Source organism: Sphaerodactylus townsendi, linkage group LG04, assembly GCF_021028975.2.
Source record: "Sphaerodactylus townsendi isolate TG3544 linkage group LG04, MPM_Stown_v2.3, whole genome shotgun sequence".
NCBI classification, from domain to species: Eukaryota; Metazoa; Chordata; class Lepidosauria; order Squamata; family Sphaerodactylidae; genus Sphaerodactylus; species Sphaerodactylus townsendi.
In genome coordinates, this window is record NC_059428.1 from 96,926,499 (window position 1) to 96,943,318 (window position 16,820).

Consider the following 16,820-nt stretch of genomic DNA (forward strand, 5'->3'; position numbering starts at 1 on the left):
GCAAGAAAAGCTCATCTAATTTTATCTAGTGGGGAAAAAATGCCAGGCATATATTTAAACGCTAATTTCAAACAGACAACTTCAACAATAGAGCTACTAATAAAAGAACTCCTATTTGTGTTCCATGTTCAGCTTCCATGAGTTGAAGAAAAATACCCCACACTGTCTATCTGGTTTTTAGAGAGCTAGAAGCAAACAGGTTCTTTACAAGTTAATACACAACAGAAACTATTTTGAGGTTCAAACCGCACATGACAAGTTTCATGACTCTTTTTTCCCCCAAGGACTGTTTTCTTTTTCTTTTAACCCAGCACCATCACTAAGTTGCAACACAGAAGTTGCCAAGAGCAGCTTAACCCCTTTTTCTCTCTGCTGTCTGCTTAAAACTGCTTTCTTTTCTGCCAATGGGGAAAAAAGATGTTTATTCCATGTACAGCATGAAACCACTGATTGTTTCAGGGAGGTATATATATACAAACTACTAATTCCCAGTAATAACCTCCAGAATTACTTCAAATAAAAGAGCTAGAATTACCTCAAATAAAAGAGCTACAAAAAGGACAGCTTGGTATGTGTAAACTGAATTTATTTATTCCAAATATCGCATAAATACACTTTCCCATGAATATTCCAAATATACATGAAATGAACATTGCAAAAGAAAAAATTAAAAAATGCTTGGCTTCATTTTAGAGAACAAGAAATACCAAACATGGTTGTTAACACAGATCTGTTGTGTTTTTGTTTTCACTAAGTACAAAAAGGCGCAGATTAATAATTTATATTTATACATATGTACACATACATACACACACTTCAACTAGCTTCAAAACAGATGAGGATTTTGTTTCAAGTTTTTATCTACATAAAATGTACTCAAAAACACACGCACACACACAAAAACAACAACAACCTGGTCACAAGCCCCAGATCCTGTTTTGCGTTGCTTTGTTGATACAATCATTCCAGAGCTGCAAAATTAAGGCGCTACCAGACACCAGTCCTTCAGATACCCTAGATACCGTATGACTAAAGCACACAGCCTTCTGAACACCATGGCCATTTATCAGAGGCATATCGGGGGGAAATGGCACCTGGAGAAAACTCCATCTCCAGGCGCCCCCAAGCCCTGCCCCCCCACCTCCCTGCAGGTCGGCTCCTGAGCCGGTCTGCAGGGAGGCTTGGTGGAGTGCAGCTGGGGTGCACACTGTTTGGATATGTGTGGGGGTGCCCGGCGCCCCCCCACGTGACCAAAAGGCATGCACCCATATCCCTATAGGCCCGTGGTGGCGAACCTTTGGCACTCCAGATGTTATGGACTACAATTCCCATCAGCCCCTGCCAGCACGGCCAATTGGCAGGGGCTGATGGGAATTGTAGTCCATAACATCTGGAGTGCCAAAGGTTCGCCACCACTGCTATAGGCCATAAGCCTCTGCCATTTATTTTGTTTTGGAAATTAACTGCAGCCCAAGTTGAAGGAGAAGCAGTAATCTGCTGATTATCACCTCGGTGAAGTCACAAAACAATCTCCGTGATTGAAAAGAAGAAAAGACAGTTAGAAGCAGTTGATAAAAGGCCTCAGTACCAAACAACTGGTATAGATTCGTGAAGTTCAAAAGAAGATGACTGAACTTCAAACAAACCTCTTATTTGGAAGCCTTAGAACTGGCCTGTGAAGGAAAACAAGTTTATGCATGTTTGATTCAAATAAGGGAGGCTGGAATGCCTTCACCACCTTGCCATAATCAACATAATATTATGCCCTGCATGATTTTCTGAAAAGCTTTTTGGACTGCAAGACACCTACTCACCTCAGTTCTCCCAAACTGCCAGACAAATTAGCCTAAGAGAGAAACGCTTTCATAATGTACCTTACATTAAGACATCTGCTCACTTTACAGTTTAATCATTAAGAAGTAGACAACCTGATCTTAATTTTAAGGACTGGTACCATGCTGAAGATTGTCCAAAAAAAAATTGTTTCACCCTAAACAGCCAGGACTCTTCAAGGAGACTGTAGGGGATAGAATCTCGGAGACTGGAAAATGCTGAACTAATAAATTACTCGAACAAAATAGCTGTTTAGTTATATACCATTCCTTTGTTATTTCACCAACTGACAGAAAAAAATAAGACAGCCAGGGTGGAAAAAAGGCTTGAGTTATATCTGGAAGTGGCAAAAAAATGTTTGAAACAATCAAAAAGCATTGTGAAAAGTCTTTGCAGCTGGTCTAAGTTCCCTGCCAAAAATTAACAAGGGCATGCTCAGTTAACTTTGGAAGCTTTGTGAAGTCCAGTGGATTAACTGGAAGACAGCAGTGGTGGGGAACATATGATAGCACCTAGGGAATGGATATAAGGGAATACACCCTAAGACCTCCCTTTTTCTGGCTTTTATGCTTGCTAAAAATACTTCAAAAAACAAAAACACCAACTCCATCTCTACAAACTCTGGAAAAGGTAGCAGAACTTGCAGGAAGGCTATGGTAGAGATTATTAGATCATTGGTTGCAAGTTACACAGTTTACAATTAAAAGAGTAGTCAGAGGTTGTTACTTAACTACAAAAGGCTAATTCAAGGTAGAGGCAACTACAGTACATTCAGAATGTGTTGATCAGTTCTGAGGAAATCACTATTGGCAGTTTCTGACTAGATACTTTTGCCAATTATCTAATATCACTCAGGCTACAATTACAATACTCAAGAATACAGTTAAACAATGTTTAAATATTTCTTCCTGAACTCGTGTGCAAGTGTTTACTACCTTTGTCTAAAGAGAACTTTATTTTTATAATTTAAAAAGGAGGCACTTTTAAAATATTTTGGTATTGCCACTGTTTTCACCTTGCCAAATTATTTGCACAAGCCAATGTTTAACTTTGCCTTCCATTTGTACAGCATGGTGAGATCTGAGCCATTGTGTCTCCCAAGAGAGAGGACTCCCGAGAATACAATTTCCACAGCTTAAAGACCTCTGCTGCTTGCATTGTTTTGTTATTTCACCCCTGCTAAAATTTTCTTTCCAGTGGGTTGTTTGACCATTTTTAGAAGTCCTCAACAATAGGTACTAAGACATCAAAGTACGAACATATTTACAAAACCAACAACAATTTGAAGGTAACACCTGGTTTAAGCTTGCATTGAGTTTTGCCTTTACAGGGTTCAATTGTGCCTCCTTTCATGTTGTCACCATGGGCAAAAATACTTCAAGCACAGACAGTAGTCGGTACAAAAAGAGGAATATTAAAGTTTTGGTTTCAAAAAAATGTGCTAACATTGTTCCAGTAAAATAGGCTGGTCTGGCAGTTGTATGCACAGGTAAACTGAATCTTGCTTGCCTTGAATGAACATGTAAGAGAACTTGAAGTAGCAAATTCTATTTCTCAACAGCCTTTTCATAAGTTAACCACAGAACAGCCCAAAACAAAGTATATATAAGCTAAAAACTGGCTATGATCCAGCCATTACAGCCTGATATGCTTAAGTAGTACAGTGGTAGAGAAATCATCCTGTACACTCAGGAAATTCCATATACTATAGTAGGCAACAGGATTCTCACATGCACAGAGCCCTGGGTGTAACCATTGGGTACTGGGTAGACTCTAGGTATTTTTTTCCGTTTTGAAATATAGGCTGTCTGAGCTTCTTCTAATATTTCTTGGAGGGGGATACCTTCCTCTCTCTCTCTCTATATATATATATATATATATGTTTAAACATTCTTCTCATTACACACAGCATGCAAATTACAAAACACAAGGGATTAACTTATTCTACCACCAACAGTGCTGTTCAGCAGCTGCTTTTCAGGACAGACAAATCCTCTGAAGGAACATCTTGACCAGGAAAACCCGGTTCGCTTCATACAGCAATCGTTTTGACAACAGGGTGCAAAGATTGTCCTGTTCATTCAACTGCCATTGTCTTTTCTCCATTCTTCCTTCAGTTTGAGGAATTTCCCTTCAGTTTTCTAACAGGCATATTCTAATAATTCATTTCCTAGTTCCTAATCTACTGTTCTGAGTTTGTCTCATTGCTACTAAGTTAAAACCACATCTAGGGCTTTGGTGACAATGTAGGGCTCCTAAACTGATTGTCTCACTATGACAAATAGACAGTTGGGCTATTATGAAGCTGTTGCCTACAACCACTGTTAGATATGTTTTAATTGTGGCAAAACTTCCAAGAGGCTCAGATTTCTTCAGGACAATAGGCACTGAGTGCTTGAGTAACTACTGGACAGAGAGTGCAAAGAATGGTGAATGCCAAGATGAGCAGATCAGTATCATTAGTAGGAATAATTATTGTCTCCTATTTCTTTCATTTAAACTAGTGTTCGCAACAAGTAGGTTGCATTGTCCAGTCACAAATAAGGCGATGTCATCTGGGTCTTTTGCGCATCACAAATATTAATACACGTCGTATAGCAATAAGCCGGTCTTTCAGTGAAGTCATAGCAAGAATGGCCAACTGGGCCCTGTTCTCTAGCGGCAATACTGCTAACAACCACCAAGACCAAGCCGGGCCACTGGGACTGCTCTGCAAGAAAACAAAAGCAAATAACGTTAGCACAAGTACATAGGCATAAAACAGTGATCAAGGATCCACTGCCTGCCACTCTGACAATGAAAGGGAGCAAAAACAAAACAAAAAATTAAAAGAGTCTGCACAAAACCTTTGTGTGCTTCAGGTGCCCTTGCCTTCTGAGATTAGGCAGGTGGCAACCTGGAAGAGGGCCTTCTTGGTTATGGCACCAAAACTCTGCTGCTCTCCCTAAAATACTATTCCCCTTCTGTTGCAGTCTTCCACCAGAAGGTGAAGACTTTTTTGTGTTGTCTGGCATTCCCATGGTGGTTCTTCCCTCTCCTTCTTCCGCTGTGTTTAATTGATATTTTTGAATGTATGTTTTAGCTTGCTTTTGTTTTAATGATGTGTTTTTGGCCCCTTCCGCACGGGCATTGTATGGCGGCCTGGGGACAGCAAAAACGCCGTCCCCAGGGAGCCATTCGCACAGGGGGCGCAGCTGCTGCGCAGCCGCGCCGTCCTCGTGCCGCCCAACCGGCGCGAAGCCGGCATTTCCCAACCTCGCTTGGGGAGCGAGGTTGTTGGGAAATGCTGGCTTGGAGCCGCTGCCGTGCGAACGGGAGCGGCTCCAAGGCGCCTTCCCCCGCCCCACTCCCTCCCGTCACTTACCTAGTCTCCAGCCCTCCGGCACGTCGCCGAGGCCTGGGGACACACACCCCTGCCCTGCGACGCTCAAGCAGGCGTGCAGGGCCGGGGGGGCGTGTCTCCAGGCCTCGGCGACGTGCCGGAGGGCCGGGGACAAGCCGGGTCGGCCGGGTGACGGCGCACTGCGGCGCCGTTGTCCCAGCGTCGTGGGGTCGGCGTGGTTTACACCGACCCAACCCCTTCCGCCTCTGTGCGGAAGGGGCCTTTCTTTGGTTTTAATAGTTTTTAAGAAGTATTGTTAATCAGCTAGCCTCCTGGATGGCAGAAAGTGGGGTATACATTTTGTAAATAAGTTAAGATATATAAATCAAACATCATCATTATCCCTTTTCTGAAACCTCCTATTAGCTTCATCTATATCACCCAGATGCAAAATTAGCTTCATCTATATCACCCACATGCAAAAACTACGCCTGACTGGAAACAAAACAACAGGAATCAACATTTATTTGAAATATTAATACCACTGTGTCGCTAGAGACTTTACTTTAGAGGCTCTCGGTGTGTTTTCCACTGATTTCTGCCTTGTAATCTGACAGATCCTCTCACAGACTTTCTTACTTCCCTCGCCCACTGCAACTCATTCGGGCATGCAAAATTTTGTTCCCTAGGGTCGCTAGACTCTGAGGAACAGTATGGGGGAGTTGACAGAAATTGCTACTCCCTATTCAGAAAATGATAGAGTCCTGAGGTATCTTGAACTGTGCAGATATAAGCCACTATGTTAGAGGTCTATATATCTGCACAATGGCATGATCAGTTGGGATCAGTTCTGTCCAGATGGTGAAGAAAACTGCTGGTACATGATTTTCCTGTACTAGATTTCCCACATCCCATTTCCATTCTAGCTTAAACAACTCTGCTAAAAAATCAACTGGGAACAAAATGATCTTTTCATGCAGATATTCTAATCTTAAATAAGGAAGGTAAATAGCTGTAATTGCCAAAATGCTTTTTGCTCACACCAGTGTTGAGTTATCCTGCAATTATATGTTATTTTTTGTCACAGCTGGAAATACCAGAGTTCTGACAGAGCAGCACTGCTTGACGATAAACCTGTTCTTTCACTATTTACTGGTACATAAAAATGGATTTATAGCTTCAGAAAACTGAACACACAAAACCAGAACAAGTAAACAACGCTGCAGAGAGTATGTAGATATTTTGACACATTATGTATTAGAAGGAACAATAGACTATTCAAATACAAATGTAACTGAAGCAAAGAGGGAGTAATTTTAAGATACAATATGTCTCATTGGGCCATTTTCTAGCTATGTAACAGCCTCATCCAAAGGGAGGTGGGCCAAACTGCCCTCTGGATGGCACGAGTTCTCCCTGGGACACTTACCACAGTGGTGGGGCAGAATTGCTGGCAGGTAGATGTTGTGGCCCTCTGGACTGAGTGGACACAGCACTGGGTGCCACATCAGCAGTTCCATACCACCATTTGTCTTGTTGGCACAGAGAGGTGGTCTGGAAGTGTTCCTGAGGGTGGAGCCAACTATAGGGTGGCAAAGTCAATTCAGCCCCATGGAGGGCTTTCAGGTGGCTGGCAAGGGTTTTTTTTTCCTGCCTCTCTGTGCCACCTGAAAAGCTATACAAGATGGTTTCTTATGCACATATTTCCATGTGATGTGTAGTTAATCTTTGAATCTGAATACTAGGCAAGATCTTTCATGGTCATTTAATGTACTCTACTTCCTAACCCTCCTCCAAGATGTAAAAGGCTATTGATGCTTTTTTTAAAAAAAACACTGATCAAAATTCTTTCCTACTGAACAAAATAAGGGACAGATTTTATTTTGACATGGAATGTGGTGCTGTTCATGCTCTGGGATTTTGCAACGCTCCCCTTCCCCCCCACAAACAAGAAAAAAACTGGTTAGTCAAGACTGACCAAATTTGCCTTGTTGCTCTAGAAAAAGACAGAAAATGAAGACAGTGCTTCCCAAAGTAAACCAAACCAGAAACTGACACATTTTAAGGAATGTTTTCAACTAATTGATTTAGTATTATTTCAACTGTGAGGCATATTTTGTCCTATGCATACTAAGACCTCATTACTGGATGAATTCTAAGGCTTATGCCCCCATCCCAAATAACACAATCCTCTCATCAATTCCCTTCATTTACAATCCATAGGTCCAAACTATTTCGTTTCCTTCCTATTGTCAGATCTGGTCTGGGGAAGGGACTTTAGTTAATCCATACCCCCCCTTCCCCCATATTTTACAGATTTATTAATAAGTGGCTGAAGATAGCACATGGCTGGCAAACCAGCAGCTTATGAGAATATTTATCTATTTATGTTGTATACTCTGACTTCAGAACTCCACTTAATTACTGATTTGTAGTATAATATTTACCTGTGGCTCGGGTTCTTTCCCTGGCATTGATCCAAAATGATTTAAAATTTGCGCTTTCATGTTGTCCTTAAGAGAAGTAAACCATGCAACAGCTTGATCATACACAGAATCATGAAGGCGGACAAGTTCTTCATACTCTGCTCCTTCAACCTGGTCAATGCATTAAAAAGTTATTCAGAATTAAGGTTTTGCTCATGTACATCATGATAAACAGACAAAACATATACTAAAGTGATTATACCACTTTTAAGAACTCTGAAACATGGTGTCTTGACTTCAACAATAAAAAATCCCGATTCTGCAAGATTCAAACTGTGAGGGTTGGCACAGATGGAAATACAGAAGTTGTGCTGGGCAGGGTAATCTGAGGCAGGAGAAGGAAGAGGAGGAACACTGCAGCAAAAATAAGGCCCCTTCTGCACATACAGAATAATGCACTTTCAATCCATTTTTACAATTGTTTGCAAGCGGATTTTGTTATTCCGCACAGCTGCATTGACAGTGGATTGAAAGTGCATTATTCTGCATGCGTGGAAGGGGCCTTAGCCATACTAACACATGAACATGCCTTATAGTGAATCAGATCATTGTTCTGTCAAGGTCAGCATTATCTCCTCAGACTGGAAGTGGTTCTCCAGGGACAGAGGTCTTTCACATCACCTGCGGCCTGATCCTTTTAACCCGAGATGTCGGGATTGAACCTGGAAGCTTCTATAATTAAAGCAGAGGATCTTCCATTGAGCCACAGCCCCCTATCTACTCTATGCTGGTCTCTAAGACTATAGCAGAAATTGACACAAGACTCTTCTTGGGACCAATGTGCTACAAACTGAAAGCTGAGCTCCTTAGCAATTCATCCTGTTTACAATATTCACAATAAATAAAATTATAACCACCTCCAAAAAAGAATGAGTTCTTTCACCCTTCCCAAACAGAGAACTACAAACTACAATAACAAATTCAGCAGCTAACCCAACTAATCAATTACAACTTATACAGGTAGATCTATAGGCCAGGGTGATGTAGTGATTAAGGTATTAGATAGATTAGGATCTGGGGAACCCAGATTCCAATCCCCATGCTGCCATGGAAACTTGCAGGGTGACCTAGGCCCAATCACACACTTTCAGCCTTGACCCTGGAAAGTATTTGGATGGGAGATCTCCAAGGAACATGAGAGTCATGTAGTGGAGGCAGCAGTGGCGGAGCGCCAAGAGGACGAGGGGGGGGGGTGCGTCAAGCACCGGGCGCATGCCTGGGGGCAGAAAATCACCCCAACCCCTCCCCCTTTCCCCCGCAGCCCCCCGCGGCACACACATACACCCCGCCCCCCTTCCCACACTTACCTACATTCCTTTTCTTTTTAAAGTATTTTTGAGGGTGAAAAAAGCAGCCTATTTACAGTTCAAGCTAAAAACTGCCTGAGGAACTACAGTTCCCAGGAGACCTTAGGGCTCACAAGATCTCCTAGGAAGTATAGTTCGTCAGGAAGTTTTTTCCCTGAACTGTGAAGAGGCTGCTTTTTTCAGCCTCAAAAAGTACTAGAAATAGAAAAGGAACGTAGGTAAGTGTGGGAAGGGGGGCGGGGGGCGCCGCGGGGGGCCATGGGGGGCAGAAAAAACACACTGTGCACAGGACGCAGTTTGGCCCAGCTACACCTCTGGGAGGCAGGCAATGGCAAACCACCTCTGAATGTTTCTTGCCTTGAAAAGCCTATGGGATTGCCATAAGTCAGCTGTGAGTTGGCAGCAAAAAAAAAAAGGAATACACACAACCAGACAACAAAGAAGTTTCACCATTTGATTACCAATGAAAACAATTAAAGAAGGACCGGGTCAATCAAAGAATCGCCATGTACATGGAAGCAGGCTGATGCTGACAATCCCAGTCTCATTTCTGCCCCTGACAGTGGCATTCGGGGGGGGGGGGGAGTCACACTCTGCGGATGAAAATCCTTTGGTCTGTGAAAATGTTCTGGTGGATTGAAGCCAGAACCTTTATCCCAGTCAAGCTGCTCCTATTATTACATAAGCTTTCACTAGTAAGTAGTATACTATTTCTATCTATAACATCATACTAGATAAGCAAGGAGAGTCGGTGTAGTATGGTGCCCACTGATGTCTAAGCGGAAACAGGCTCAAATTCTCTATGTCCATGAAGATCACTTAGCAATCTTCAGTGCCTTGCCCCTTCTTGACTTTAAATTACCTCCCATGATAGTTGTGAGGATAAAACTGAAGTAGGTGAATTAAGTATTGCACCCCAAGTTCCACGAAAGAATGACAGAATAAAAAGGAACAAACTGAAAATTCTAGACTAGACTCTATTGATTTTAGAGCAACTTGAGGTTGGTGAATATAAAAACATATTCTTTATGAACTTCTAGCTGAATCACTGAAAGAAGATGGCTGTTCCCTAAGGCCCATTTCTAACTGCGGGAACGGGAGAATCCACATGCCAGATATATATGCCACTCCTACTGAACCCCATCTCAGTATCAGACAGAGCGCAGTACATGTTCCTGGTAAATCCTCACGCAGTGACAGTTTTTGAAGGATTTAAACTCAAGCAGATCTACAACATAAGCAACACCATGAGAAAGAAGCCCAGCCTGTTCTTAGATGGGGATAATTTTAAGGAAAATCAAATACTATCTATTCAACACCGTTTCTGTATTAAAAGGATTTCACTAAGGCCCCTTCCGCACATGCAGAATAATGCACTTTCAATCCACTATCACAATTGTTTGCAAGTGGATTTTGCTATTCCGCACAGTAAAATCCAGCCGCAAAGTGCACTGAAAGTGGATTGAAAGTGCATTATTTTGCACGTGCGGAAGGGGCATAAATTTAAAGGGGACAGTCATTCCCAAATGTGAGACTCTTAGGGAAGGTGAAAGGGAAGAATAAACAGAAAGAAAACTACATAAAATCCAAATGAACTTGCCCCAAACAAAAGCCTCTTGTGTTGATAGATGCATTACAGAACTTCTATTCAAACAGTCATATGGGAATTAAAATGAGTCAATTTGTACCTTCCAAAAAAATAAGGTTGTTGATCTATCTAGCTGATAGCTGGATGAGGAGCTACCAACTTTGGACACACCATTCTCTTGAATAACAAGCCTATCTGATTTATTTATTTAAAATATCTCTATCCTGCTGCAGCTCCTTAGACTCAAGATGGCCAACAACACAATAAGCTGCAAACCAAAAAAATTTACAAAAAAACCTCACAATCAGCCAACAAAAAATCTCACAAGATTAAAACAGCATAGCCAGGTCTCATCAAAACAGTTTATTGCTTTTTAATGTTATTTCCCCTATTAGGAAACTGACACACTTAGGACTGCCTTTCTAACAGATTCTTAAGATGGCTAACAAGGTAGTTAATACAAAACAACTAAAACAAAATAATCATGACACACTAAGTACAAAGGTATGAACCTATTTCAGTCTGGCTCAACTACCTTTTAGAAAAGATAAGTCTTTGATTTGGTCTGAAAGGCTCAAAGAGACAGAATGCATTTCACTCAAGAGAAGGGGGATTCCACACACTTGGGACAACTGCCATGGCACAGTTCTAGCAAATATAATCTGCTCTAAGGCTGGTTCTCATAGAAAGGCACTACTTTTGTGACGGCTGGTACCTCCAGGTCTGATGAACAGTGACAGATACAGTAGCATGATACACAACAGCTCTATGTGGAAAAGACTGCATGGAGAAAGTAAGGCAACAAATACTGAGAATGTATTCAGGAGGAAACAGACAACAATTTTACAAGGGGTGACTTAACAAGAGTTTATATAAGCACTTCTTCAACACTCTTATCTTCTCAAGTGGTTATATTTTTGTACCATGGAAGTAGCAGGAAAATGGTAAGATTCTACTTGTCATGAGGCAAGAACAATACAATCAGTCTTCTCATCCATACAGTAGTAATTTATCATCTGGTGAATGATTGTCTATCTATATACTAACAGATAATTTTCCACGTAGTCACCTTTTCTCTCCATCACTTAAGAATAGCTTTGTGCTACACAACTGGGGAAACCAGTGGCAGAAATTAACATGATTAAAGGCCAGTGACCAAAGCATGCTTGAGAAACATGTGATCTGACAGAGCTTTCTAATGCTCCATCAATCTAAAGAAGATCGCCACTGATACTCGCTTAAGAGGCCTGATATAACCCACAAGCTGATTACACGTCATTGCTAATATCTTCTACTAAATACCCCCAAGTGGCACGCATATTTCCACTTCTTGAAAGCCTGTCTCTGCTAAAACTCACACATCCTTATTTGGTAATTACTTTGGAGTCTGCAATAACTGAACAACTGAGAATGTGGGAATGTTGTGCAATAAAATTGCAAACATCTCCAAAAGTCTGCTGCTAATCATTGTGAAGCCTGGGGAACGACACAGAAATTTTGAACATGGTGAGTTGATTCAAAATTATGAAATGCTAAGAGGGTCCTTATAAGCTGGATATGAAGAAGGGGAGAGGAAGAACATTACTTCAGCTACTGCATGAAAAATTATCTGAAACAGACAAAAGCTACTTCAAAAACAACATCAACAACCACAAGCCCAAGGAACAGAGAGGATAACACTGAAGCGGGGCGGGGGAATGATAATTAAGCAATTTATTTCACAGCTGATAAGAAAAAGAAACAAAAAACCCCAGTATGTATCTTGGATGGCACACTGATTCACCAAACAGCACAAAACTTACCTTTTTATCTTCCAGGTATTCAATGTTTGCAGTATTGTACCCATCTCGTTGACCATGGCTTAAGACTCTGAAACGCCGAACGCCAACTGTATCAACAACTGAGCGGCCATCGGGGAAAAACTTCACATCCCTGACCTCTAGCATGCAGCCATAATCGGCAAACCTGACAAGAGAGATAGAGAGATACAGAGATGAGAGAAATCTATATTAAGGCTGAAATCCTAAGCTTGTTTAGGGAATCCCACTGAACTTCACAAGGCTTGCACTTTGGTATGAACAATGCTCAGAATCAAACTGTAAAAAGGATTCACAGGAAGTGCAAGTGTCCCTGATGTAGCTTCATGAGGACAGAGACACAAAAGGCAGGTGGAACAATAGGTAGCCTATCCCAGTACTGCAGATGACCTCATGTTTGAGTTCCCCTAAAGCTGTAAGCTGATACCTACATCATTCCTTAATGCTGTGCAACTCTCCATGGGATTAAATAAGAGAAGTTCAGGATTCTTGTGGCCAAGCACCAAAGGAATAGTCAATAGTTACTCAATAGGATACATTAACAGTAGCGTTAGAGACAACCCAGATATGAGAATTCTGAGCTAAGTTACTGAGCCTGGCTTGAACCAAAATAAAGTCATTTTTGAGGCTTCAGGCCTATTTATGTTTTCTTTCTGTGTAAAATGTCTGCTTCAAGATTATGCTTCGTGTGATTCTTTTCTGTGTAAAAGGTTTCACGTGGCACTTTGCTCCTCAGCCACATACAAAATGTCTGCAAGGACACAGGCATGTTTAAATGAAATAATACATAGAAAACAGGACATATTGCATTCCGAGCTTTGAGAAACCCATTCCAGGCTCCAGGAAGAATGAAAACAAGGGCAAAGTAAACCTGCCACCAATTTTGAGATATGACAGATGAACAGAAGCATTCCAAGGAGAAGACCTTCCTTGGTTACATCCAGAGAGGGAAGATCTGCCCATTATCTATCAAAACCAATAATCAGTTTGAGGGGGAGGAGCTAAAAAATCAGGATTATAAAAACTGGCAAGTATCCCAATTTGGGGGGGGGGGTGTCTTCCGGTTTATGTGAGAACTGATCATCTCTACATTATTCACACTAGCTGACATATGGGTGAGATTTCTACGTTGTGTTTAATGTCAGAGTGAGTGAACCCTGAAGTCCAATATTGAGAGGGGTGGACAAACTGGATGCACTGGATGGACTTCAAGTGAATTCTATGTTATTGACTGCTGTTCTCTCTATGAGTAATCCCCATACCGTGCACTCAATAGATCTTATTAGCATCCAAGGTTTGCGTGTGTAGGCAATAAATCTGTTCAGACAAAGAGAGAGTAAGATTTCACTGCCTCTATCAGACCTTAAATAGCGTTGATAAGACTTACTCAGAGAGTACAGTTTCCCTACCCAGAAGATTTGACAGCTTCCAATGTTCATATTTAATGGTATGAACAAGCAGGCTGTAAGAAAACAGTTTTTGAAAAGAAACTTGAATTACTGATATTTGTGTTTAAAGCAAAAGAGCAGGGCAGATTCTGCGTCCAACACTTCATAGGTGAACTATGTTATGAAGATCAAAATATCCTTTAGAAAAGAATACTGGCAAAGAACAAGAAATGGTTCACTTGAAGAGGATTCTTTCTGGAAATAAGTAATTCCAGCTTGGCGGTCATTTATCTCATGCAGGGTGATATGGATACTACATTCTGCTCCCATCTATGATTACATAAAAAGCATGCTGCAGAGGCATGAAAGAATGGCAATTGAATCATTTATGGGGATTCATACTGTGTCCCCGTGACAGCAAGACATACTCACGCAAAGATAAAAACTGGGTATTTTACTTTCATTTCAAAGCTTCGATTTGAGACTGCACAGGTTTTTTAATTATTTAGGAGAGACTCAAAGGACCAGAAATGTCTAGAGAAGTCCGAACTACGGCACCATGTGGACCTGTAAGTCATCCTCCAAAAAACAAAACCAAGCTAAACCAGGGCATACCAGCAGCAGCCCCAGAGCCTCATTCAGATGATTAGCCCTCCGTACACTGGGAAGTACACATGACACTAACTTATACTGAATTGGTCAGTTGCTCCATCAAAGTCAATATTGTCTCCTCAGACTAGCAATGGCTCTCCAGGACTGAGGTCTTTCACATCACCTACTGCCTGTTCCCTTTAACTGGAGATGCCAGGGACTCAAGCAGGGGACCATCTGCATGATAAGCAGATGCTCTACACTGAGCGACGACCCCTCCTCAAAACAGTATCAGCAGAATGCTCCTGTGTACAAACAGAATGGCTTTTCCTAGGGTACAACAGCCAGTACACACCCACCAGGAACTGGGAGAACCTCCAAACCGGAGGACATTCCTTCCATTCAAAGCTGGGCACCAGCTCTTGCAAGTGTGCTTCCAAATCTTTCACTTACCCTTTCAACTCATCCGCTAAACACATGCCGAACTGCTTGGTTCCAGTTTCCATGCATCTTCTTATCATTAACCGATAGCGAGGTTCAAAAACGTGAAGAGGGCAGGGGATGGTAGGGAAAGCCATGGTGCACACAAAGATAGGAACATCTTTATTCAAACTGTAAAGCATAAGAAAAGAGTAATTTTTTAAAATGTCACGTGCTTAGGCATTCACCAGAATACATAGCTCAAAACATGATTTGGCAACAAATCTTCGCTTTTTTTAGCACTTTCTAGAACCTTCCTCGTGTATCACTCTACAGCTATTTCCTATATATGCAGAAAGAGACAGAACATGTACTATCAAGTTTTTTGTATTCACATGTACGACACATGATATTTGTATGCAACTTAACATTTCGCACCTATTAGCATATTACATTTATTTCCTCCCTCCGTCACAAAAGTAGTTTATGCAACTTTGTGCTAATGATGTCACCATATTTCAGACAGAGATCTGTAAACAATGGCTAGAAATGAATAGTTTAAATCTTGCCTAAATGGTGATTTGTAGAATGTTGATTTGGTGTCTTCTACATTTCATGAAGCATGCGTTGGTGTTACCAGTTCACAGGAGTTTGTGAATCAGTCCCTATGAATTAGATCCCATAGAAAATTTCCACTAACACAAAAAGGGGCGGACATACACTTTTTCCATTCCTGTTCCCTGTTGCAAACCTCTGTTCCTTGCCACACCATATTGTTCCTAGAAAGTGTCTTATCTCTCGGGAGCTACATTTTGAAGGAGGGATTTTGGGTGGCAGTGGGAGATGGAAGCAAGGAAGTCTAATTCAGTTTAAGGAACCCTCTTCTGTCAGCAGAATTTAACTGTGAGATCCAGCTGAGTACAGAAACTATCAATTCTGGCAGAATCTCCAGGCATCCAGGAATCTTGTTCTAACCTCTCCTCTCAATACTGATGGCTAGCACCCTGAGGTTTTGGGCAGCAGAGAGAAGGAGCAAACAAACCATCTCTCTCGAACTTCTTTGTTCTGCTGATCAAAGAAACAAGGTGCTATGATGAGATGGAAAAGACATTATATTAGTAATAGAGCTAGGAAGAGAAATGGCTCTCTAGAAGTTGTCACAGAAAGGGCTCCTGTACAGAAGTCCAGTTCAGAGGTTACTCTGTGAACCAGGCCACTGTCTAGACTCAAGCAATTTTGCTCAGCTACAATATGTTACCACTGCAAGCTTCTTTTGCAAACACAAGTTGATATTTAAATTAATGAGTTAATTTTTATCGGCTAATTTTTGTGGGAAATCCACTTACTTTGATAATTCCTTCATTTCTTCTTCATAAACTTTCTTCCTTTCTGATAACTCTTCCGGCAAATAGCGAACTATTAACTCTTCGGTAAGGATGGTTTTTTTATAAGTTCTACTTGCCAAAAACTGTAATTGAAAAGTTGAAAACATTTAGGAAGTCTTGACTTATTGATCCCCTAAGCAATAAGTTCTGTGTGAGTGTCAAAGTGTAAGGAGCTTGCTCTTTTTTCCCCTTTGGCCTTGAAACCATTATAGGGAATTACACCAAAAGGAAGAAAATGGCCCCGCTTTGCCATCTGACACAGGGAGGAGGACCTGTAGCTGTAGCTATGACAACTGCATCATATCTATGCTGAATTTCTGATTTCCTTCCTACATACAGGTATTTTCCTCTCTCCCAAGATAACAGAACTCAAGGAAACCGAATGAAGTTAATGGGCAGTAGATTCAGGAGAGACAAAAGGAAACTATTTTCTCAAACAACTTTTATAACGCACTGATGCCCACTAGGTCGGACAGCGTTAAAAGTGGGTTGAAAAATTAATGGAAGAGTGGTCCATTGGTAGTTATTAGCTGAGATGGACTACCATATTTGGAGGCAATACACATCCATGGATGTCAAATGCTAGGGGCAGAAACAAGGGAATGTGTTGGCCTCTGATTGCTTGCTGTGGGGCATCTGGTTGGCCACTGTGTGGAACTGCATGTTGGGTTTCAGAGAACATT

At 41.5% G+C, this 16,820-nt stretch overlaps 1 protein-coding gene across 1 annotated transcript in view; it reads right to left on the reverse strand.

The window, feature by feature from the left end:
* Nucleotides 1-1,427: 1,427 nt before the first annotated feature.
* LONRF2 (LON peptidase N-terminal domain and ring finger 2) overlaps nt 1,428-16,820 on the reverse strand; it is a 51,199-nt gene continuing 35,806 nt past the window's right edge. Inside the window, exons 8-12 of the mRNA XM_048493768.1 lie at nt 16,099-16,220; nt 14,786-14,944; nt 12,339-12,501; nt 7,603-7,752; nt 1,428-4,543 (exon numbers count right to left, since the gene is read on the reverse strand). Coding sequence (XP_048349725.1) covers nt 4,385-4,543; nt 7,603-7,752; nt 12,339-12,501; nt 14,786-14,944; nt 16,099-16,220 — 753 coding nt within the window. The 3' untranslated portion in view covers nt 1,428-4,384. The remainder of the gene's footprint in view (nt 4,544-7,602; nt 7,753-12,338; nt 12,502-14,785; nt 14,945-16,098; nt 16,221-16,820) is intronic.